The following is a 24,995-nucleotide window of genomic DNA, read 5'->3' on the forward strand; positions in this document are numbered from 1 at the left end:
TTTATTTTTTAGAGAAGAAACATGCGATCATATGATCTCAGCAGTCGCAGAATGCAAGATTGTATTGTGAGATAAAATTATATCACAAGAAAAGACTGTTTGAGCGTCCCCTTGTTAAAACAACAGGTTAGAATGTGAGGAGAATTTGCACCACACTGCACCTAGTTAGTGAAACACACGCCACACCTTACACTGTGTAGCAAACCTTTGAACAGATAGCTCACTTTTATGTATGAAAAAGTTCTATTGACAAAGAATTGAATGGACTAAAGATTTCTAGGAATTTGAACCAATAGCCAGAAAATGTGAAGATTAGCATAGTCACCTGTAAAACTTGTTCATGAGATCAACAGTGTAGGTTGTACATGGGATCCCTTGTCAAGAGGCACATTATACGGCCATTGGGGTCATGACTTAGCGAGATAATGAGAGAGCACAAATATTACCACACAACATGTCTCCGATACCAAACACAACAATAACAGCACATTGTAAATAACATATGTGCATAGCATGCCTAGAAAACCCAAAACAATAGCATTGCTCCAAGATGAACAGCATTACTGTGACAAACCAAAGATTAAAGAGACCCATACAATAATAGCACTGCAGAGTAACCAATATTGCTTCATAACATCCTATGAACTCCCTAGAAAAAGTTCCACAAATTGATTGATTCAGCTTATTTATGGGCCCCAAGCGATTGTACAAGTTGCAGCTTCTCCCAAGAACCTCGAAACAAATGTCTGTCACTCAGGGCCTGATTTCTATACAAGCACGCATGTCTCAGTTTTGAGCTTTGGGAAGAAGAATACGAGGAGTTACTGGCCTTTGAAGGAGAACACTAAGTGTGTCACGTTCTTCAAGGGCATGACCCTTTTACGCTCATCAAGTCTTTCCACAGATCCCACATCAAGCTGCACAGAAACAAAATAGCAAGCTGAGAGACTGTAAACAAATGGGACATGTTAATTTTATGAATAGGACTTCAAAAATTCAAAAGCGTTACCCACATTTAATATTTCAGCACTCTTAAGGAGGTATGCATGTGAGGTCAAGCTATGTAGAAGAAGAAGCAAGAATACAAGCTACAAAAGTTCCTTCTTTGTTTTTTTTTTTAAGAATGACTCTCTTTCCTCAAGTGCTAAGAGAACAAGATGGAAGGGCTACAAAATGTGTTACAATACTTCTAGGAAGACTTTGGAATCAAGAAACACAAAACAAGAGCTAAACTTTAGCAAGTACATGAGAAATTTATTTAGAAATTTCCTTACTCCAATCATCAAGTTTGATGTGTATCAGCTTGAGTGACTAGTTATGCTCTCTAGAGGAATACAACCAAAAAATTGGAATGCAAATTTACCTGTTTATGACACTTTTTCTGGATTCCGAGATGCTTCAAGGGCTTTGGCCTTCATACAACAGTTTGATATAGCTTTCTCTGGAGGGCATTACTCAGAGCACTACAAGATTCGGAGGGCTACCTCTTTCTTCAAGGGAAATGCTCGAACATGGTGGTCCACCCTTCTATTGAACAAGAAAGTGCCAATTAAATGGCTGAAATTTAAAAGGCTTTTTATTTCTTCTTGGCTGTGACTCGGGAGTACGAACGAGATATACGAACTCCTTGGAATCATCTTCGGATGACCAAGAGAGATTCTTTGGACGCATATTGTGAGAGATTTTGGAGCTCTTTTCTACCAACCTCTTCATTTAAGAAGATCTCGTTTAAAGAACAGATTGAGCGGTTTTGCTGCGGACTTCCTACAGAGATCCGAGATCACTGCTTAGAACAAAAGTCAGATTCTATTCAAGAATTGATGGGTCATGCGAAACGGGGTTTTGTCATACATTCAAGCAACCTGACTTACCCCACAGATGAGATCATGACTCAGAGAACCGAACAGACTTCTAATAATGAAAGTAGAAAGAAGAAGAGCCCCCAAGAAAAGAAAGATAAGGATTCACGACCCCGGCTCACTCTTCGAGAGAGGGCCAACTACATCAAAGAGGGGAAGTGTTTTGGATGCGGGGAACATGGGCACATCTCCGCGAAGTGCCCTAAAAAGGCACAGAAAGAACACGATGAAGAAAGGCCAGAGAGTTCGAAAGTAGTTGAGGAACGTGGACAAAAAGGCAAGATGAAAGCAAGACTGGTTCCATATTGCAATGGTACTGACCCAAGCACGATTGATGAAAGTACAGAACTTTGCCGAGCTTGGGACAAAGTGAAAGATCAAGAAGCCCTCATTTTCTTTGATGGAGGAACCATTCAACCAAGGCCAACTTCATTTCACCTGAATTGGCGGCGCCGCTCGAGATTACACCTGATCGGATGGGACCACAAGCAGAGGCAGTTCTAGCTGCACCCGACAGGGACGTGGCCATTACACCTGTTATTGGTAAACTTCGGTTGCATTGTCATGGGTATTTGGGGCACGAGGACTTCTACATAATGCCCTTGGAAGGTTGTGATGTCCTCCTCGGAGTCCCTTGGTACCATAAGAACAACGCCGTGGTTGATTATCGAGCGAAGAAAGCGACATTGACTATTGAAAAGGGCCGAAACATTGTACTTGATGTGAAACTTAAGGGCGAGTTTGTCCCTATTGTATCGGCTTCGGCTGTTTCAAAATTAATGAAACTCCGTCTGTTTGTTTACTCGATCTTTTTGAAAGAGTTGAATGATGAACATAGGACAAATATGTCCGAACTTGATAAAGAACACCAAGATTTTCTCCACGCTCATGTCGATTCCTTTTCTGAGGGCCTGCCAGGCGAGTTGCCACCAGCTTGTCTTGAGGATCATACCATTGAGGATCATACCATTGATCTGATACCTGGAGGCACACCACCGAACCGGCCACCTTACCTTGTGAGCCGAGCCCAAAATGAAGAGATTATGAACCAAGTGAAAGACCTCTTGGAAAAGGGTCTTATCCAACCGAGTACTTCACCTTACTGCTCTCTGGTGTTGTTGGTTTTGAAGAAAGACGGATCTTGGATAATGTGCATTGATTACAGAGCTTTCGACAAAATCACCATCAAGAGCAAATTTTCGATTCCTAGGATCGATGATATTCTAGACCGACTACAGGAATCCTCTTGTTTCAACAGATCGATTTGAAGAGCGGATATCATCAAATCCGAATCGCGCCGAGAGATGTCTACAAGACAGCTTTTCGGACGACCTTCGGTTTATTTGAAGTTTTGGTGATGCCTTTTGGCCTTACCAATGCTCCAACGACCTTTAACCGAATGATGGACAGGATTTTCAAAGAGTACAGATCTTTTGTTAGCACTTTCTTTGATGACATTATTGTCTTCTTCAAGGGTGAGGCAGAACATAGAGAACATCTGCTACAGGTCTTTCAGGCATTGCGAGATCACAAGTTGGTGATTAATGCAAAGAAGGGTGAATTTTTCCTACCAGAGATACACTTTTTGGGACACATCATCTCAGCAGCAGGAGTGCATATGGACGAGGCCAAGATTGAGACTATACGTGATTGGCCCGATTAGAAGAATGTCCATTAAGTTAGAAGCTTCTTGGGCTTATGTTCTTACTGCCGACGGCTCGTTAGAAAGTTTGCAGAGGTTGCTTCCCTTTGCATATCTTGACAAAGAAAGGAGTCCCTTTCTCGTGGGGACCCACAGAGGTGACTGCCTTTCAAACTTTGAAAAAGAAATTGACTACGGCGCCAGTTTTGACTTTGCCGGATTTGCAGAAGTCATTCGAAGTATATTGTGATGCTTGTGGTCGTAGTCTGGGTGCGGTCTTAATGCAAGAAGGCCATGTCATTGCCTATGAGAGTCAATTATTTTCAAGGCCAGAATTGATAACACAGATATATGAGAAAGAGCTTTTGGCGGTTATCCATGCTCTTACTCAGTGGCGACATTACCTACTCGGAGCCGATTTTACGGTCTTCACAGATCACCAGAGTTTACCCTACTTCTTGTCACAGAAGCAGCTAACTATCGGAAAAGCAGATGCGGTGGGCGAACATCTTGTCACAGTTTCACCTCCAGATTGTCCATGTGCAGGAACAAAAGAACTTGGTGGCAGATGCTTTGTCCCGGAAGCCGTTGGTCTTGGCTATTTCCGCGATACATCATAGAAGCTTCGAGGACAATGGTCAATCAATACGCCACAAATCCAGATTTTGCAGATGTATTCGATCGAATACAAAATGGGGAGGTAGTAGCGGGATATTCCATTCGGGATGGCTACTTGATGAAAAAAACGATGTTGTGCATTACACAGCCATTGAGGGAAAAGGTTTTAGAATGCCACTGTCCACCATTCACGAGTCACCGCGGCATTGATACCACCTTGAAAGGTGTGGAGAGATACTTCTTTTGGCCGAGACTCAAGAAGGACGTGGACGATTTTGCACGCAGTTGCTTGGTATGCCAAAAGGTCAAGTTTGACAGGCATAAAGCACACGGATTGTTACAGCCTTTACCCATTCCCACCCGTCCTTGGGAAAGTATTGCTATGGATTTCATTTTTGTCTCCCAGAGACACAGAGTGGGCATGATTGTATCTAGACTATTATTGACAAACTTAGCAAGCAAGGTCATTTCATTCCAGTGAAGAAAACAGTCAAGCCGGATCACTGAGGAGATTGTTCATTGCCCAGATATTCAGATTACATGGCATGTCTGAGACAATTGTCTCTGACAGAGATCCCCAATTCACGAGTTTGTTTTGGAAGGCTATTTGGGAGAACATTGGCACACGGCTGCAGTTCTCGTCATTTTTCCGCCCGCAGACAGATGGGCAATCTGAGATTGCAAATTCAGTCGTACTGGATTTATTCAAGTCTTACATCTCGGATCAGAAGACTCAATGGGAAAAGTATTTGCCCTTGGTGGAATTTGCCTCCAATAACACGATCCACTCTTCGACCGGGAAGGCGTCATTTGAGATTAGCTCCAAAGGCTCCACCCTTCTTAAGCACGAAAGATAAGATTTTTGAAGCCGACCAATACACGAGGGACTTAAGCACTTCTTTTGCCAAGGTCCGGGAGGCTTTACAGAAATCTCAGGAAAGACACAAAAAGGCAGCAGATCGACATCGTCGCGATTTGAAATTAAAGGAGAACGATTGGGTGCCTTTACGCTTTGAGAAGGCACGCCTGAGAGAGAAAAAGGGAAAGGAGCGGCTTTTTCCAAAGCTTAGCATGAGATCTTATGTACCTCTCCAGATAAAACAAAAGATAAATGATGTCTCCTTTAGACTGAAGCTGCCCGATACTTGGAGAATTCACAATGCTTTTCATGTGAGTCTCTTGAAGCCTTATAAAGGCAATGTGCCCGATGATGGGGAGCCAAATGAGCAACCCGAAATGGAGGAAAGCGAGAGATACTCGTTACAGAATAGATACTGGCACATAAAGATAGAAAGATTAAAGGTAAAGCGATAAGGCGGTTCTTGGTTGAATTCAAGAACTATCCCGCATTGGATGCGAAGTGGATGGAGGAGGAGGACCTGGCAAATACTCCTCAGATTGTGAAACTTTATCTTGAAGCATTCGGTTTAGCATAGTCTACTCCGATAGAACCCTGATTTCAGCATGGGCGAAATTTGGTGCAGCAGGTATGCACAAGAGGGGAGTCACTCCGCTCCTTTGTCAATAGATTGCCCCGATTTTTGATAATAGAGTCATTGATGTCCCTATTGGGTTTTAAAGATACTATGAGCTAACAGTATTCTGCTCTATTGACTTTGAGATTTGGAATTCCCGATAATATGATACTGATTTGTACTTGACTTGTTTGAGTGCAAGAACTGATAGACAAAATGGCTGCAGCATTTCGGTCTGATAAATCTCTATAGACATGATTGCAATAAGGATTAGTTGATCGGGCATTTGAGAGGTCCCGACTAGGCATCTAGATTGCTAAATACGTTGCCGATTAATCATGGTCTGAGATTGGAATGATTTTGAATGTGATTTGTTATGTGATGTCAAGTGATGTCTTGTGATGTGACTGTTGATTGGTACATGTGCTAGATGTGTTGGTTCCTAGTGCGTCGGTACTAACAATCAGTGTCTGCCAAGACAGTTTAAGACCTCTGTCTGTTTTGCAGGCATAATCGAGGGCGATTACAATGCTTTCAAGAGGGGGGTATGTCACAAATGGGTGATGTGGCATAGCCCTAGACACACTCACGGAGTGGGGCACGGACACACCCCGATTGGCCGGCATGACACGTGGCAGACAGCCCCGGAAAAACCGTTCACATGCTGACGTGGCATACCATACGGACTTCCGCATTTTACAGCGCGTTTTATGCTATCAGGCTAACGTGGCAGCATACGGATCTCCGCAAATTACGGAGGCTGCTTTTTCAGCGCTGGCTGGTTTTTGGACAGATTTAGCAAGGCTTTTGGTCTCATTGCTTTATTTTCAGAAGCTTTTGGATTTGCTTTTGGGGCTCTGCTTTTGGGCATCCTTTGTAACTTATAAATAAGTGGGCAGGGCCCTCCCTTCTCAAAGCATCTCGACGCAGAGTCTGAGAGTGAGAACCCTCCCACTCTCGTGTACTTTGAACACAGATTAATACAAAAAGGAATACCGAAAGGGACTCCAGTCTTTGGGGCCAATATCTCTAGGCACGGAACTCCGTCGGGCCGTGTCAAATCAAGTGTGAATTGTGATCTGTTTTGAAGTGAATTTCTACTGTGTCGCGATAGAAATCTTGACTTAGAGAGCATACTCGAGCTCGCTGCTGTTGTGCATCCCCCTCGCCATCGCCCAGCTCTCTCACCCTCCCCCCCCCCAGCTTGCGCGCGCTGCCCCTCCCCCCGCCCCTCCTCAGCTCGCTATCGTGTAGCTCTCGCTGCACAGCCACCCCCGCGTTGCCCATCTTCCACCCCCCCTCGCAATGCCCTATCCGTACCCCCCTGCCCCCCACTTCCTTATCCCTTCGCGCTGCCCCTCGCCTTCCTATCCCGTACCCCCCCTTCCCCCCGTCTCCCTTTCCCTCCGCGCTGCTATTGCTGCAGCCCCCCAACTCCCCCCCCCCCCCCCCCCCCCCCTCCCCCCCTTCTCTAAAAACCCCATTTTTTCACCTTTCCCCCTCCCCCCACACACACGCACATTTTCTTCTTGCCTCACTTTATCCGTCTCAGTCGCCTCCTAACCCTCCTCCATGGTTCCTACAGGCTAAGGGTTCTCTCTTCCGTCTTCACGTACCAGCTACGACATCGTCCACCCCCCCCCCCCCCCCCCCCCCCCCGGTCCGCAACAGCAAACACAGATGGAGGCTCAAGCTTCGCCACAGAGGGACTCCGAGGAAGTCCCCTCGCCCGACCCCGTTGAGCCCACCATTCGACTTGCTCTCAAACCGACAAAGCAAGCGAGCCTAGCCGCAGAGGTGGAATGCCTTCAGGCGACTTCCGTCATCTGCAAGATTCTCGGCACCAGACCGAAGAGAGGAGAGCTGCCTGATCTTCTCTAGGCCCACCTTCTCACAGAGGTGGGCAAGATCTTGGATGTTCAGTTCCTCGAACACGGCTACTATCAGATAGAGTTTGAGACCTCCGAGATGGCGTCCAAGGTCATCGTGATGAGCCCCTTGACCATCCAAGTTGTTCGAGCCCACTTTCAACAGTGGAGACATGGTTTTGACCCAGCTTCAAATGTTCTGGTAGAGGAGGCAGACCTTCCCATCTCCGTCTGCTTTCCTGGCCACTTTTGTCCAAGATAGGCTCAAAGATTGGGATTTTCCTGGAGACACCTTGCACGGCAGCCTCAGTAGCTGCCAAGGCGGCCGACATTCCCTCAGTATGTGTTCTGGTTAGGGACACCCACTCTCCCGAAGGTCATCCTACTTTCTGGGTGAGTGGGGGTTGGTTCCGATAGAGCTGGAGTATTCGGGCCTCCCAAATCAGTGTTTCATTTTTCGGCAGATGGGCCATCTTGCAAAAACTTGTCCACGGAGGAGACCCAGACCTACACCACAGGCCCAGCCCCAGCCCTCGAGGGCTGGCCAACAGCAGGCAGGCAGAGTCACAGAGCACGCAAGCAGAGCCACCCTCCGAGCCTGGGGCTCAAGCGGAGGAGGGCTGGCAGCAGGTTCGTGGTTGACGTCGGCAATGGCCACCACACCAGCCTGGCACTCAGAGTGGTCCTCGGGCTCCTGCCCAGCAGCAGTGGGTTCCCACGGGGAATTCGACCCTCTTCAACAGGACGAGGTCCCTGCTCCAGCCTCCACCTCAGCCTCACCCTCGATAGCCCCTCGTTCCCTCGAGCTTCGACATTCGTCGTCGTTGGGATTTCTTTGCCTACCACTTTACACGGTTTCTCGGCAACCCCTCACTGGACCTTGAGGCAGCCTGCTTCAAAGTTCATGTATTGTTCCTTGCAGCTAGGGGGATAGAGGCCTTGGACTTAGCGGTTGGCTTCTCTTTCCCCCTATGAGGCAGGGACCAGGCTGAGTGGACTATAGACTCAGTGTTGAAGTGGTTGCAGACACAGGCCCTAGGGTTCTCTCACCACATGGGAGACCTAGGGGTTACAGACTTGCTTCAGACTCTCTGGCCATAAGCCAAGTTTTTGTGACACCTCCAGACACAGCAAGATGTAGACACATTGTGGTTCACTTCTTTGCTAACACGCAGAGCCCGCCATGCTATGTACACATACATGAGGAATCCTGGACAGAGGCTGTTGCTTTACGCACGACTCGGTCTACTTGGGCTTGGGCTAGACACTCTTTGCAGTCACGCCTATCTCGAGGACGCTCGGATGCAGATTACTGCCCATCCAAGCCTGCCTCGAAGATAGCACAGTTAGCTGCTGCGGCAGCATCAATTCTCTCTCGCTCCCCATGAGGATCGTCTCAGGAACGTACAGGGATTAGGTGGGCCCCAGTTTCAACGTCAGAGGGGCCGATTGCGTCAGGAGCTTCAGCGATGCCTTGTGGGAGGAGAGATTGACCTTCTTATGCTACAGGAGCATAATCTGTGTGAGAGCTGCATTAGACGTTGTGGTCAGCTTTTGCGTGGACGATATGAGACTTTTTGGTCGGCTGCCTTTGGACCTGGAGGCATCCAGGGCGGAGTATGTATGACTATTGCGGATTCTTTGCAGCAAGCCATTGTGGGCACAGGGATTATTGTGCCAGGCAGGGCTTAGTGGATCACTATGCAGGTTCAAGGTTGTCTCGTGAGCTTCCTGAACGTCTATGCGCCCAATGTGGCGAGTGCACGTGCAAAGTTTTGGTCTCAGATTGTGGCAGAGCAATGGTGCATAGGGGGTGACTTCAACATGTTGAAGGACCCCTCTGACAGCATTGGTAATAGCCATACTACTGTGCATGGAGTTGAGCTGGCAACTTGGGAGTGGTTTTGTATGACTGCAGGTTTCAGATGTGTGGAAGCATTCTAGCTTTGTGAGGCGCCCAGGCAGCCTGGCCTTCTCTCATTCGGGGACCACAGAGTGGGAGGCATGAATCTATCTCGGATAGATCGCTTCTACGCTAGTGACCACTTCTATGACTTGGGTGGGACATTTGGCATTCTGGCAGGGACTTCCTTTTCGGACCATGCACCAGTGATCCTTACCGTAACTGATAGGCAAAGGAGGGGGAGCACGATGCTACGCATCCCTCAGAGGGTCTTGCTGGACTCTACGCTCAGAGAGTGAGTGGAGGCTCTTTGGACAGAGAGCTTAGACATGCAGGATTCTCCTGCTGACAGAGTGGCCTCAGGACTTGCTCAGCTTAGTCGATTCTTTCTTCAGGAGTCTTCGGCTCGCCTGGCTGCAGCGAGAGAGGAGCAGCAGCATCTCTGACGGGGCGTTGCTTCCTTGCAGAGGATGCAAGAGCAGCATCCAGACAGTCCTTGGTTGGAGGAGCAGTTACAGCAAGCTCGCCAAGAGCTCGTCAGCACAGAGGAGAGGCGCCATGAGTTTGCTTTCCATTGACAGGCATCTCAGTGGACCCAGTGGGTGACAGAGTGACAGGAGCTTTCTTTGAGGCAAGGACCTCGGCATACGCATGCCAAGGTCAGCGAGTTGAGGAGGCCCGACGAGTCAATTGCTTTAGAGCCAGAGGACATGTGTGCATTTGCTACTGACTTCTATCGTGATCTACTGTCTGCAGAGCCTCAGTTAGAGCGTCAAGATGCATGTAGAGAGCAGGTGTGGGCACAGATGCCTTGTCTTGTGACTGAGGAGATGTGCTAGAGGCTTGAGCTACCTCTTGAGCTAGAGGAGCTACACACGGCTCTTAGAGAACTTCCCCGTGGTAGCTGTCCAAGTGAGGATGGCTCGACTCCCAGCTTTTTCTTGGAGTACTAGGACTTGCTTGGCTCAGATCTCTCCAGTGCTTTTCAGTTCATCCTGCACACAGGAGAGATGCCTGACAGCATGAGTGAGGGCCTGATTTACCTCATTCCCAAGGAGGGTGGCTCCTTGGATAAGATTCGACAGTGGCGGACCATCACCATCCTCAACTCAACCTACAAAATTCTTGCCAAGGTTCTGACTTTGAGGATTTAGCCACTTCTAGAGAGCATTATCCATGGGACACAGACAGGTTTTGTCAAGGAGCGTAGTATTTTTGACAACATCTTTATTTTTTGGGAGTCTTCTGCCCTCGCACGGCTCCATGGTGAGGATCAGGTGATACTTCTTCTCGATTTTAAGAAGGCCTACGACAAAGTTGACTGGGACTTTTTTGGAGGGCACTCTACGCAGGATGGGCTTCTGAGATGCTTGGATCACAGGGGTGTCAGCTTTGTACAGACGGGCACACAGTCAAGTACTTTTGTCAGGAGGTAGAGGTGATCGTTTCATGCTCACACGTTCGGTCAGACAGGGCTGCCCTCTTGCCCTCTTCCTCTTTCTGTTCTATGTTGAGGCGATGAGCAAGTTTTTGGTTTCAGAGCAGGTTGGTTTACGTGGCTTAGCGCTCCCTATTCGGGGAGATGAGCTATTGGACGCTGAGCTTGCAGACCATTCAGCCTTGTACTTGGATGGCCAGGAGGCCAATCCAAGTACAAGGTGCCAGGAGGCCATTCAGCCTTGTACTTGGATGGCCAGGAGGCCAATCTTCACAGGTGTGAGCAAGATCTAGAGACTTTTTCTTGTGCATCAGGCGCATTGATCAACTGGAGAAAGACAGTGGCTTTCTCGGTTGGTGTTGGTAGTGCTCCTACGCCTGATTGGATGCCAGGTGAGGGTTTCAGGTGGATTCCCCCAAGGACTGCAGTTCGGTACTTGGGCTATCAGGTTGGTTTGGACTTGTCTCCCGAGCAGCAGATTGCTCCCCTCCTCTTGTCTATCAGCAGGAAGTTGTTACATTGGAGCTCCGCACGACTTTCTCTGGCAGGCAGAGTTGTAGTGGCCAACTAGGTGTTGTTGGCTACTATGTGGTACATCACTTCTTGTTGAATCTTTTCAAGTTCTTGTATCAGTCAAGTAGAGAGGCTAATCAGGAAGTTCCTTTGGTCGGGGCGTCACACTCAAATAGCCCGAGCAGAAGTGGCATGGCAAGTCATCATTCTTCCTTGTTCTCAGGGAGGATTGGGGATCATAGACCCAACACAGCAGAGCAGAGCCCTTCTTGGGAAGTTTATCGTCAGAGGACTTCTTCCAGGAGAGGAGCCCTGGAAGGAGTTCTTGCTTCAGCGGCTTAGTGCTAGGGTGCCTCAAGCTGGAGGCCCTTGGCGACCCTCGACTACATGGACTTTCACAGGGATGTGCAGAGTTGGCTTGAGCAGAAGACTGGAGGACTGCTTCGCTGTGAGTCTGCTCCAATCTTGGGAGCAACTGCGGAGAGGCCTGGAGCAACATCAGCCTACTTGCACGGAGGAGCGTATGAGACAGCCCCTTGTTTGGAGCCCCATGGTTAGCACTCAAAGAGGCCACTTGGTTGGTAGTCGGCCTCATGTTTCCTGGGGTCCCATGGCAGAGGGTCCAGCACGCACTTTAGGTGACTGGCTACAGTTTTCAGGCTTGTAAGAGGAGCTTCAGGGCATTCAGCTACTACAGGGCGTGCAGAGCATGTGTCAGAACATCTCAGAGGCAGTACCATCTGAGTGGCTCACGCCTCTCAAGTCAGCAGCGCCCAGATGGATGGGGGCCTTCACGCGACTGGAGGTTCTCATCTCAGTTCGGTCTTGCTTAGAGACTATACCACCCTTGTTTTTCGAGCTACAGGGTGACGACGCTTACACCGAGTTGCAATAGAGGCCCCACAGGTGGCAGAGTGCTATTTTCATAGGATCGGAGTGGTGGGCATCTGTAGGAGGACTTGTGTCATGTGACACATCCAACCCTATGTGTCCGTGGACAAGCTACAGCATGATCAGGGTTCAGTCAGTCCAGTCAAGTCTAGATTAGCAGTGATCTGGCACTTTTGTGAGTCCATTCGGAGACCGTGCATGCCCAGTCACACTGAGTGTAGATGCATATCCTCTGGTTGCACACAACATGATCATCAGTATTCCCTTCAAAATCCATCAGATTCAGTCAAGGGAATTTTCCAGTGCATTTAGCCTATTTTCCCTATTTTTGGTATTTTTCACTTATTATTTTTAAGTGACTTTCCAACAAAAGTAGGTAGGGCAATTTTGCTAAGTTAATATATAAGCAAACCCAAGTTAGCACTTTCTGGCACAAGAGGCAGCATGAGCACATGCTCAACAGGCACCTTCTCAGCAGGACCCAGCAAGAACCTTGGCGTTTTCCTTTGCCGTCACCACCAACACCCTCAAGCACCTAGCGTTTTCTATTCTAGCAGTTCCCGCGTCATCAGCAACTCCAGATCCCCAGCGATTTGCATCCCTTGCATCATCGCCATCAGCAGGCAGCCCTAGCGTTTCCTAATCCCAGCCAAGCTTCCCCATTTGCCAGCGTTTTTACTAACGCTCAGCCCACAGTCCAGCGTTTTTGGTTTTCAGCCCAAACTGCAGCAGATACACAGCGTTTTCAGCGAGCCTCAGCAGCAGACAGTTCATCCCTAGTTTGTTGCAGAAGAACCCCCATTTTCAGCCATAAAAACGCAGCCAAAACAGTCATTTTCACCCACCCAAAACAGCCCAAAGATTTGCAGATTTTCAGCAGATAGAAGACCACAGATTTCAGCCATCAAGTCGTCGTCGTCATCACCGTCGTCGTCATCGACATAGTCACAGGTTGCATCAGTCCACTGCATCGTCATTGTACCACTTTGTGCAATCATAAGTAGACCACTCTCGCCGACGAGAGTGGGGCCTTCGGAGGAGGGTTTTACAACGTCTCTGGTGTCGTATCTCTCTTCTCTCTCTATCTCTCAGTCTCATACACTTGCACGCACAGTGTCCATTCACTTTGTTAGTGATCATAGCATTCTCTCATTAAGAATGGAAGGCTCTCCCTTCCATAAGAACAAAAGGAACCTTGAGCACAGTTCGGAGCACTCATCTTGAGCAAAGCGCAAACATTCATTCCGTTGCACCTAACATTGGTATCAGAGCTTTGGCAGTGTTCTGTATCACTCAAGGAAAGAACCACAAGATTTTTTTTGCTTGTTGAGGTCGCACGAACCCAAGTTCGCTTGGGCGTGTCGATTCCTAATCGTTTTTGTTGAAGAGTGGCAGAAATCCCAAGAAAGAAGGGCTTGTCCAACCTCCCCTTGTGTCTCTTTTCACTCATTGAGAGCGGACCGTGCACTTAGCGGCCGGCCAATCGAAGTGAGGTGGGAAAAAGCAACCTTGGTGTGAGCATAAGACCACCAAGGGGTGCACCCACGGAAAAGAGTAGAACTCGGGTGAAGAGAAGATCCTTCTCAAACGCGATTTGCAAGCGAAAGAAAATCCTCAAGAACCCAAGAACCCAAGGCCCTCAAGAACCCAAGTTCCTCATGAACTCAAGAACTCAAGACCCGCAAGAACCCAAAGTTCCTCGTGAACTTAAGAACTCAAAACCCACAAGAACCCACGACTTCAGAATGGTCATCACTCGAAGCGGAATGGATACTTCGCTTGGAGGTGATGAGCATGAGAGAGGCAAAGAAGAATTTTCCCCACCAGGAGGTTTTTCCGACCCTCCCCCTTTCCCATGTACGACAAGGATTGCACTAACTCCTATGGAGGCTTTCGACAAGAGGATGATGGACAGGAAGTTAGAAAGCGAAGAAAGAATCACAACCATAGAGCGTAAGTACCAAGAAAGAATGGCAGTCATAGCCTGAGCGAGCGAGCGAGCCCGCTTGGAAGCCAAAGTAAGAAAAGCAGAAATGGATCGCAGACACGTAGAAGAAAAAGCAGAAAGAAAAGCAATACAAGAACAGAGCGACCGACAAAACAAAGTTCTGGCGACTCTATTCTCAAGTTCAGTCACAGATGCAAGAGATTTGGGGAAAGGAGACTCTCTCAGTCTCTTCTTCTCCAAAGCATGACACACAAAATTTGCATGATTGTGTGAAGCATGATGACTTGAATGACAATGATTTGCATGATGATTTGAATGAAAATGATAAGCATGATGATTTGAATGACAATGATAAGCATGATGACTTGGATGCCAATGATTTGCATAATGATTTGGATGACAATGACAAGCGTAATGATTTGCATGATCAAGATGTGATTTCTCACAAGCATGATGATTTGCATGATCTAGATGTGATTTCTCACAAGCATGATGAGTTGCATGAAGATCATGTGATCGTTCACAAGGATGATGTGTTAGTGGATGCTTTTTCTAGCGAAGCTAACCTCGTTGTAGAGTCGATCAATCACGAAGAACCGATCTTGGCTTTCGAGTCAAGGTCCAAAGAACCAAAGTTACCAGGGAACGGACATTTCAGGCCTTGGAACGCCGGAACGGCGTTCCAGCCGGCTGGGATTTTCTGGAATGCGTCGGAACGGAACGGCGTTCCGGCTGGAAACTGTCACCGGAACGGGACGACCGGAACGGGCTGGAACGGGCTGGAACGGACCGGAACGGACCGGAACGGCCGGAACAGCCCCAACGGCCATAAACGGCAGTTTTTGAAATTGAAAAAAATGACTGTTAGGCAGCCAACGGCCATTTTCAGCAGTCAAAAAAGTATATAATGCCCCCCTCCTCCCCCATTCTTCACACACTCATCAAGCCTCAAGGCCCATTCTCCCTTGCTTGAGCCTTGCTCTCAACTCTCAAGCCAAGCTCATTCTCCCTAGCTTGCTCTCAACTCTCAAGCCATAGTGTGGCGCCGCGGCATGCCTCAAGGCTCAAGCTCTCAACCTCTCTCTCTCTCTTGGGCTAACTTCTAAGTTCTAACCCTCAACTTTCAAGGCTCAAGGCTCAAGCTCTCACGGAATCAAGCGGCAAGCCTCTCTCTCTCAATCCCTCTCTCTCTCTCTCAAAGTTCAAGATCAAGCTCTCTCTTTCACGGATAATCCATCATCCATGGCTTCTTCTTCTCGTTCAACCCCCTCCGTTCATGCGGGCAACACTCAAAAGGCGAAGGAATGGTCGTGGTGGGATGAAGTGACCTCGGAGGGCACCTTGTCGGCGGCGGGAGGTTCTCGTGCATGGGGATGCAAGCTATGCTCTTACACGCGGAAAGGGGGGCATGACAAAGTGAGGGCACACTTTCTTCGAGTGCCGGGACATGAGGTGAAATTTTGTGCCAACGTAACCATCGAGAAGAGGAAGGAGCTCGAGGAAAAGGATCGGCAATTCAACCATAAAGCCAAGCCGGCACGCAAAGGTATTGATCCAAAGACCCTCATTTTCCCTTCTTCCTCTCTACCCGGTGTAGGTGTTGGTGCATCTTCAAAAGGTCCAATTCGTCGCCAAAAGACCCTTGCCACCTCTTGGGACCCAAAGAAGAAGGAAGAGGTGGATGCGGCCGTGGCCTGATTCTTCTATCACGACCATATCCCATTTGTCGCAACGAGGTATGTTCATTGTTTTATGATTCATCAATCTTCTCTCTCATTTCTTCCGTTATCGTCATTTCCACTTTTTTGATACTAACCTCTTCTATGTTTGATCGAAATAGGTCGGAGTATTGGAAAGTCATGGTGCAACGGATAGGAGAGTATGGCACCGGCTATGTGCCGCCATCTTCAGAGGCTCTCCGAACCACCTTGCTCGATCGAGAGAAGGCTATCGTGGAGTAAGCAACCCTCAACATTCAGCATCTTTGGGCAAAACATGGCGTTTCCCTCATTGCTGACGGGTGGAGCGATACAAGGAAGAGATCTATCCATGGTCTCGTCGCATACTCCAGTGGAGAGATGTACTTTGTGCACTCTCATGATGCCACTGAGAGTGGCAAGTCCGCCGATGTCCTCTCTACAGAGTGGACAGCGGCCATAGAAACCATCGGTGAGCAACACGTGGTGGCCTTTGTCACAGATGGGGAGGCATCAAACAGGGCAACAGCAGCTATCATAGAGGGCCACTATCCGCATGTGACAGTGTGCTTTTGCATGGCACACTGCTTGAACAACCTTCTAAAAGACATCGGCAAGCTAGACTGGATTGCTCCAGTCATTGCTGATGCAGTGAAGATGGTTACTTTCATCAACAATCACAACTTGGTTCGGAGTGAGTACCTCAAGAGGTCGGGCGGCAAAGTGCTTCTAAAGTATTCAGATACCCGCTTCGCACTCAACTTTCTTCTTGTACGCAGGCTGTCTGAATGTCAAAATGCGGTCCGACAGGTCTTCATCAGTGATGAGTTCACCACCTCCCCCTATGCAAAGACAGTTGCAAGGATTTTGTGCAAGGATAAGGCAAAGGATCTTGAGTTCTGGAAGGAGCTCAAGAGTCTAGATGCACAGGTAAAACCGGTGGTTCATTTGCTTCGAGTTCTGGATGGCATGGATCCTTGCATTGGCAAGATTTATGAGGCAATGGACCGCATGATTGAGCAGCTTGCACAGCTTGAGCCGAACGCAGAGCGATATGAGGAGATCCATGCGCTTTGCAGCTCAAGGTGGAATTCATATGCCTCTCCTTTACACGGGGCAGCGTACATGGTGGATCCAGAGTTCCAAGGTGCAGGGCAAGAGACAGATAGGGAAGTCATGAACCAATTTACAGAGATCTTAAACAAGATGGTTCTAGACAGAGATGGGCGACGCATTGTCAGAGATCAGCTGAGACAGTACAGAGAGATGCGGGGGTCATTTGGCAGTCCAGATGCTCAGATTGATCGCAGGAAAATAGGTTCAGTGCTTTGGTGGGAGGACTATGGCTATGATGGCCCTGAGCTTCAGAGATTGGCGATCCGTATTCTCAGCCAGTCAGTTAGTACCTCATGCTTGGAGCAATTGTGGAGTACCTTTAGCCACATTGCTTCCAAGAAGAGAAATCGGCTTGGAGTGGAGAAGGCTAATGATCTTGTCTTCGTCAGCGCAAATTTGAAAATGCTTTGCAAGAGTACAGACAAACAGACAGATCCTTTTACACAGTGGGAGATGGAGCAAGAGGCTTCTCAGGCGGGTAGAGATGCACATCCACCAACACCAGGTACTTCATCTGTGGCTGAGATCGAGCCGGACCTAGACCTCGATGATGAGGAATGGGAGGATGTGCATGATTTACAGCCGGCTACTACGGATTGGGAGGCCTCTCAGGCTAGTGGCTCTTGAGTCTTGAGTCTTTGCCATTTATCCACCTTTTTGTATGGCTGCTTGAGCCTTGCCCTCTTTGCCATTTGTAGCTACTAGCATCTTTATGGTATTTGTCACCTTCAGTCTTTTGGTATTGTGGTCACTGAAGTCTCGTTTGAACTTTGCCCCCCTTTGGTTTTTTTGTAGCACCTTGGCCGCTGGCGGCCCTTGAGGCTTGTTACTATGTTAGCCATAATTAATTCCAAAGTGTTATCTCTGACTACTACTCTTGCAATTATTTGAGAGCATTGTGTATGTACTATGGGCATTGTGTTTGCTCATTGTTGTTCATCTGGCTATGTTGTTCATCTGGCTATGTACTCTGGGCGCCTCACATCCCAATCAAGTCATAATAAGGTTAAATGGTCTTCGAATCGTGTTTTTTGTGGGTATTAGAGTCAAAGGACTCTAATACTACTTGTATTCAAACACATAACGCTAAAAAAAATAATATTTGGGTGTTTTTTTAGCCTGTCGTTCCGCGCCGTTCCCGTTTCGGGCCCATTCCCGTTCCCCCGTTCCGCAGGGAGGCCCGTCACCGTTCCCGTTCCGCGTTCCGGGTAACTCTGCAAAGAACCCCCACAGGACGATTCGATCCCTCAGGAAGAAGCGATCTTGGCTCTCGAGCCTAGGTCTAACGAACCATCACAGGAAGTATTATGTGTTCGCATGATTGATACGCACGCATTGTTCGAGTGTTTCATTCGTGATCGTTTCCTATATTTTAGTCAGCATCGTTATGTGATCCCTTTTCCTAGGCATGACATATTGTATGTTGAGCACGTTTCTCTCATGGATGAGCACAAATGTATGCGGATTTTTCATGAAAAGCTGAAAAGTATGCATTCAAGGAAGTCACATTCCATGTCTCTTCCTTGGCATGACATAGTTGTAGACAAAGCACATGACAATATGAGCACCAAGCATGGGCATTTCCGTTGTGAATTGCCAAAGTTGATTGCTTTAGATCATCAAAGAAAGATTCGATCTCTTTGTTTGCATGTGTTGGATGAACGGGTTGTCACTCCGTCTCTATGTTCATCTACATTGCATACACAGTCTTTAGAGAAGACAATAATTTTTTCCTTCACTTTACATGGAATAGGTATGTTCATGGTTTGTGTTGGAAATGGTTTCAAGAATTTTCAACCATGGAGATTCTTGAAGAAGAAAGAAGCATGACTCTAGACAAAGTTGAAGTAAGGAAGAAGCCACAGAAGACTTTGTGTCGCTTTCGGCGCGGCCCAAAGAAGCAAGCGTTGTAGACCTTTATGAAGTTTAAGTACCGCACGACCCGCACATCAGAATGGGCCGGCAAAGAGTCCCTTCCAGGATTCCGGATGCTATTGGCGATCTCCCTCGACGCCATACAGTTCGGTACCAGTACCTCACTTTGAAAAGGAGGGAATGTCATGTGACACATCCAACCCTATGTGTCCGTGGACAAGCTACAGCATGATCAGGGTTCAGTCAGTCCAGTCAAGTCTAGATTAGCAGTGATCTGGCACTTTTGTGAGTCTATTCGGAGACCGTGCATGCCCAATCACATTGAGTGTAGATGCATATCCTCTGGTTGCACACAGCATGATCATCAGTATTCCCTTCAGAATCCATCAGATTCAGTCAAGGGAATTTTCCAGTGCGTTAAGCCTATTTTCCCTATTTTTGGTATTTATCACTTATTATTTTTAAGTGACTTTCCAACAAAAGTAGGTAGGGCAATTTTGCTAACTTAATATATATGCAAACCCAAGTTAGCACTTTCTGGCACAAGAGGCAGCATGAGCACATGCTCAACAGGCACCTTCTCAACAGGACCCAGCAAGAACCTTGGCGTTTTCCTTTGCCGTCACCGCCAACACCCTCAAGCACCTAGCGTTTTCTATTCTAGCAGTTCCCGCATCATCAGCAACTCCAGATCCCCAGCGATTTGCATCCCTTGCATCATCGCCATTAGCAGGCAGCCCTAGCGTTTCCTAATCCCAGCCAAGCTTCCCCATCTGCCAGCATTTTTACTAACGCTCAGCCCACAGTCCAGCGTTTTTGGTTTTCAGCCCAAACTGCAACAAATACACAGCGTTTTCAACTAGCCTCAACAGCAGACAGTTCATCCCTAGTTGTTGCAGAAGAACCCCCATTTTCAGCCATAAAAACGCAGCCAAAACAGTCATTTTCACCCACCCAAAACAGCCCAAAGATTTGCAGATTTTCAGCAGATAGAAGACCACAGATTTCAGCCATCAAGTCGTCGTCGTCATCACCGACGTCGTCATCGACATAGTCACAGGTTGCATCAGTCCATTGCATCGTCATTGTACCACTTTGTGCAAACATAAGTAGACCACTCTCGCCAACGAGAGTGGGGCCTTCAGAGGAGGGTTTTACAACATCTCTGGTGTCGTATCTCTCCTCTCTCTCTCTATCTCTCAGTCTCATACACTTGCACGCACAATGTCCATTCACTTTGTTAGTGATCATAGCATTCTCTCATTAAGAACGGAAGGCTCTCCCTTCCATAAGAACAAAAGGAACCTTGAGCACAGTTCGGAGCACTCATCTTGAGCAAAGCGCAAACATTCATTCCGCTGCACCTAACATGTCATAGATCCCGACCCAGTAGCTCTTGAGACTGGCCATTCAAGACTGTGGGCTTGGGAGAGTTGTCCACTAGCACGAGTATAGTGGGATCCTGAAGAGTGGCTCAAGAGGGACCCTTTCTCCTCGGCAGACCATCCAAACGTCCCTTTCTTTCAGTCCCGGTGACGTCACATACTAGCAGCGCAGAGAGAGGTTTGTCCTATTGCAGCACCTCATTGGCAGAAGGAGAGTCTCACAGTTGAGTTCTTGGCAGCTTTTTAGGAGAGGTTGTGGGACTCCAGACAGCCAAGGCGAGTCACTTTGTTACAGTGGCTGGTTGCACACCGAGCTACAGCAGTTGGGAGTTGGCTTGTACATAGTGGTCTCTCGGTCGCATGTGCAACTTGTGACCATCTTGTGGAGAGTCAGCCCCACTATCTTTGGGACTGTCCTTTGGCACAGCAGGTGTGGCTTCGTGTTCTTCGCTTGATGCAAGCTCTTTCCATAGCTCGGCAGTACACTTGGGTGGCAACTGCTTGGTCCACTCTCACGGGCCTGGCACTTCAGTTTGAGCTATCCTCCACCAGCAGGATGATAGTGTTGCAGGGGGGTCGACCTACACTCCAGCCTGCTACAGAGCTTACTCCACAGGAGTGGTGCAGTGAGAGAGAGGAGTGTTGGGAGCTCATCAGCGGCCTAACACAATGGTTCATCTAGCGGGCCCGCTACTTCCGCATCTTCGAGGCTTGCCCTGTACCACCAGCAGAGACTTTTCGGGATCTTTGGCTGGAGCTGATCCATACTCTTAGAGGACCATTTGAGAGACTCAAGGGCAGCTCTGACCGCATGCAGGAGCGAAGAGAGGCTTTCCTTCAACTCTCGCGTCTTGGGCCTTTTTTCACTATAGTCCAGGTGTGCTCAGATGGCACTACCGTCCACCTATGTGGCTTTTCCCTCCTCCCATCTCTTGATTTAGCCTCATTGTACATATGTTGTTTTTTCATTGGGAGAGTCTCCATCATGATTGTTGTAGCCCTCTCTTGTAGAGGTGGTTGTAGCCCTTTGGGCAGTTCCATTAACTGATAGAAGGATCTTTTTCTCGGAAAAAAAAAAGAATCTTTTCTTGGAGTGTCCAAGTTGTTACACACAAGCCTAGCTCCATGAGTTCAATGGGGTAGTTGTGGAACCTAATGGCCCTGCCCTCGACTCAGTTGGGTGATGCTTGTCCCACGAGATGCCTTTGAGCATAAGGGCCTTTGAGCATTACTGCAGATCGGACCTTGCTACGCTTCAAGACGAGAAAAAAAAAAAGGAAACCACCTTGTTGCCTACAGTCTGGCGTTATTTATTTTTCTTTGACACGCTCAAAACTACAGCAATGGGTCCCTTTTCACTAAGCGTTTTGAGAAGCAAGGACAGTTGAAAGCTCTCCGCCTTGAAAGTTTCAAAGCGTTCTGCGTCGCTACTCATTGACCTTGCAATACCTTACTCATCGTCTGTCACGTGCGCACTTCACTTGCGCCACGTGGACACGCTTCTGCCATAGTCTGGCATGAGTCTTAGCTTAGGACTGAGCCTGGCACCTTTGTGAGCCTCTAGCAGGACATGCATGTCCAGGCCAGTCACACTTGCATACCCTCTCTTGCACAAGAACAGTCATTTCATCATGCAGGCATTTTACCGCACGAACCACCTCTCTTAAGTCATTTTATTAAAAGTGACTTTTGGAATTCTTTTTGTAAGTTTGTTGGAAAAATAGGTAGGGCAAATTGCTAAAGATCTATAAAAGAAACCCATTGGGCACTCAATAGAGGCAGAAGAAGCAAGGACATAAGGAGACAGGCACCCAGCAGACAAGCAACACCTCAACAGGAGCGCTAGCGTTTTCTCAAGAAGAAAAAGACCCTGATCAGCCTAGTGTTTTCAGATTTCAGCAGACAGCCCAGCGTTTTCAGTTTTCAGCCTTGACGCCATCGCCGTCGACACCATCGTCGTCGTCGTCGTCGTCATCGTCGAAGTCCCTGTCTTGACGACTACACCATCGCCATCATCGTCGTGGATCCCTATCTTGACGACTACACCTTCGTCATCGTCGTTGCAGATCCGGACTTGACAATGACACCATCGTCGTCATCGTCACAGTCACCGTCGTCATCGTCGTCGACATAGACCAGCAGTACCCGTCGTCGACATCATCGTCTTCGACATAGACCCCATCGTCGACATCACCGTCTTCGACACAGAACCGTCATCGACACAAAACCGTCTTCGACACAATACCGTCGTCGACTTCATCGTCGTCCACAAAGACTTTTAGTACCTCGTCGTCGACTTCATCGTCTTCGACATAGAACCTCAATACCCCTTCAGTACCTTAGTACCCAGTACCCAACATCAGTAGTGTCAGTACCCATTAGCATCAGCATCTCAACATTTAGTCATTGTAGCAGCATTATGCAAGAATAAAGAAAGTACTTGCTCTGGCAACAGAGCAAGGGGGCCCTTGAGGGTTGGGATCCGACATCCCCGTGTCGTCTATTTTCTCTCTCTCGTCATCTCTCTTTCTTTCAGTCCAGTTCAGTTCTTTCAAGTGAAGTAAAGTGTCCCTTGTGTTTGTGTGCGGAGTACTAGATCCGAGCAAAATCCTTATTCTCTTCCGCTGCACCTGACATCGCCGCCCTTGGTCAAAACAGCGTTTCAATACGATGTGGAGGCAAGTGCCAATGGACTCTCTCTCTCTCTCTCTCTCTCTCTCTCTCTCTCTCTCTCTCTCTCTCTCTCTCTCTCTCTCTCTCTCTATCTATATATATATATATATATATTTGCATTTCGAAACACACCAAGAGGTGGTACCTCCACCAATTATTCTGCTCCTTGAAGCGTTTCAAACACTCCATACACAAGCTCAGACCATTGCCGGTTGATATTTTGTGAGCGTTTAAGCACAAACGCCCATTATCCAGGTGCCACCTTTCTCCGTGCGTATTAAAATGCAATTGCCAACAAGTCCTCGTTGCGGCTCTTCCACTTCTTCACGTGCTAGTTCTCCCGCAATCAAAGAGCACGCGGCTCTGATACCATGTCAAAGTCGACAATGCGGAAGCGTAGAGCAATGGGGAGAATACATGAGAGAGAGAGAGAGAGAGAGATACTGCTGAACCAACCAATGAATTGATACTTGTACAATGGGGGCAATGGGTTACATATATACACACCTCATTAAATTGCCCTACCTAGACTTTGACAAATAAGTAAAATAAATACCTAAAAGCCAAAATAAAAAATGGGATCACATTGGGCAGTTCACTTGAGATGCCACAACTCTAACATGCTTCTAGGCGGGGAACTCCGTCCTGCCGTGTCAACTCTCTCTCTCTCTCTCTCTCTCTCTCTCTCTCTCTCTCTCTCTCTCTCTCTCTCTCTCTCTCTCTCTCTCTCTCTCTCATTCTCTCTCATCTGTGCTCTCTTGTCCACATTTCTTCTACTGTATTTTGACATGTTGATTCCAACAAACACAACGTGATCTTTGTAGGCTGTGACTCTATTTTCAAAGGTTATCACTTGTTTGACAGAATGGAAAGATATTTTAGCCATTCAAGATGATGTCTTTGCCAAGCATGTGCCTATAGATGGGGTTCCTTTCTAAGACCTTCCTTAACTTCAAATTTACCTAGTTTTGGCAATCCTATAAATAAATCTCTTTTTTTGAAATAAATCTCTCGGGGTCCTTTCCTCTGATATCATCACCACAGCCTCTTGCTCTAGAATCACTAAATGCTCTTGAAGTTCCACATCCAAGAGCTAAGAGGAGGATACACCTCCTATGAATTACTCCTCCAATATCTCGCAATGCCATATAGTAGACAGCGAGGACTGCTTTGTTTAGACATCTGTATAATTTCAACCCATCCAACAATCATGATCCAGTTAGTGGGATTCTTGAGGTAAATGCCTTGTCTATGGCTAAAATCCATAATCAACATTTCATGTGTTTCATTGTTTTGACACAATTAGTTTCAAGAATGTGGACATAAAACATGTGGGTTTCATAAGCTCATACCAAACATAATATAGGTGCACTTGCAAACTATCGATGGGTTCCTGTAGTTTTGTTGCTGGGTTTGCGATGCAAACATCTTTGTATGAAATTGAAGAAGCTTGTGCTATACCCATCAGTGCACGCGCGCAGGAGTGCACACAAAGTTGTGTTTGTGTGTGTGTGTGTGTGTGTGTGTGTGTGTGTGTGTGTGTGTGTGTGTGAGAGAGAGAGAGAGAGAGAGAGAATAATACCTGGATGCACGACCGGAGTAGCTCATTAGTTATCGCAGTCACCATGGCCCCGTTAAAGGAATTGGGTCAGCTTGCTGTGGTAAGGGGGCTTGTGCTGTGCTCCATCGCCGAGAGGATGGCGCCAAGTTTTGAACATAACGAGAGAGAGAGCTCTAGATGGTGGTTATCGAAAACTTATCGGTTGACCACCAACCTTGGTCATCCTTAAGCACGGTGTAAATGAAGTGCAGGGGCTGGGATGAAGTGCGGCGAAAACCTATACACAGTGCGATTAGTAGCAATTTGTTGTCCATGTTTACTTTCCTCCTTGTAGAGTTTAATTTATGAGGAACTGAAGTGGCTTGGGAAACAAGCAATCCCACGCAGGCATGTGGTTAGAACGTTGCGCTGCCAAGCGCAGGTCTTGGGTTCGTGTCTCAAGCGTGGACGAGACGGGTCAACACGCTAAACTTTTTTTCCAACCGCTTGTCCTCTTCGAGATTCGCACAAAACACCCAGCGTCATCAATCCCA

At 47.7% G+C, this 24,995-nt stretch overlaps 1 protein-coding gene across 4 annotated transcripts in view; it reads right to left on the reverse strand.

Annotated features, from left to right (window-relative positions):
• LOC147442295 (dynein regulatory complex subunit 3-like) overlaps positions 1–24,791 on the reverse strand; it is a 159,440-nt gene extending 134,649 nt beyond the window's left edge. The window contains exons 1-2 of one of the 4 annotated variants that reach the window (XM_086528527.1): positions 24,484–24,784; positions 830–917 (exon numbers count right to left, since the gene is read on the reverse strand). In XM_086528527.1, coding sequence (XP_086384653.1) covers positions 830–917; positions 24,484–24,528 — 133 coding nt within the window. In that variant the 5' untranslated portion in view covers positions 24,529–24,784. Of the gene's footprint in view, positions 1–829; positions 918–24,483 lie in introns of all 4 variants that reach the window. The other 3 variants (XM_086528528.1, XM_086528530.1, XM_086528529.1) reach the window with 3 other exon arrangements.
• Positions 24,792–24,995: the final 204 nt, after the last annotated feature.

Source organism: Adiantum capillus-veneris, chromosome 14, assembly GCF_014529385.1.
Source record: "Adiantum capillus-veneris isolate H3 chromosome 14, ASM1452938v2, whole genome shotgun sequence".
NCBI lineage: Eukaryota > Viridiplantae > Streptophyta > Polypodiopsida > Polypodiales > Pteridaceae > Adiantum > Adiantum capillus-veneris.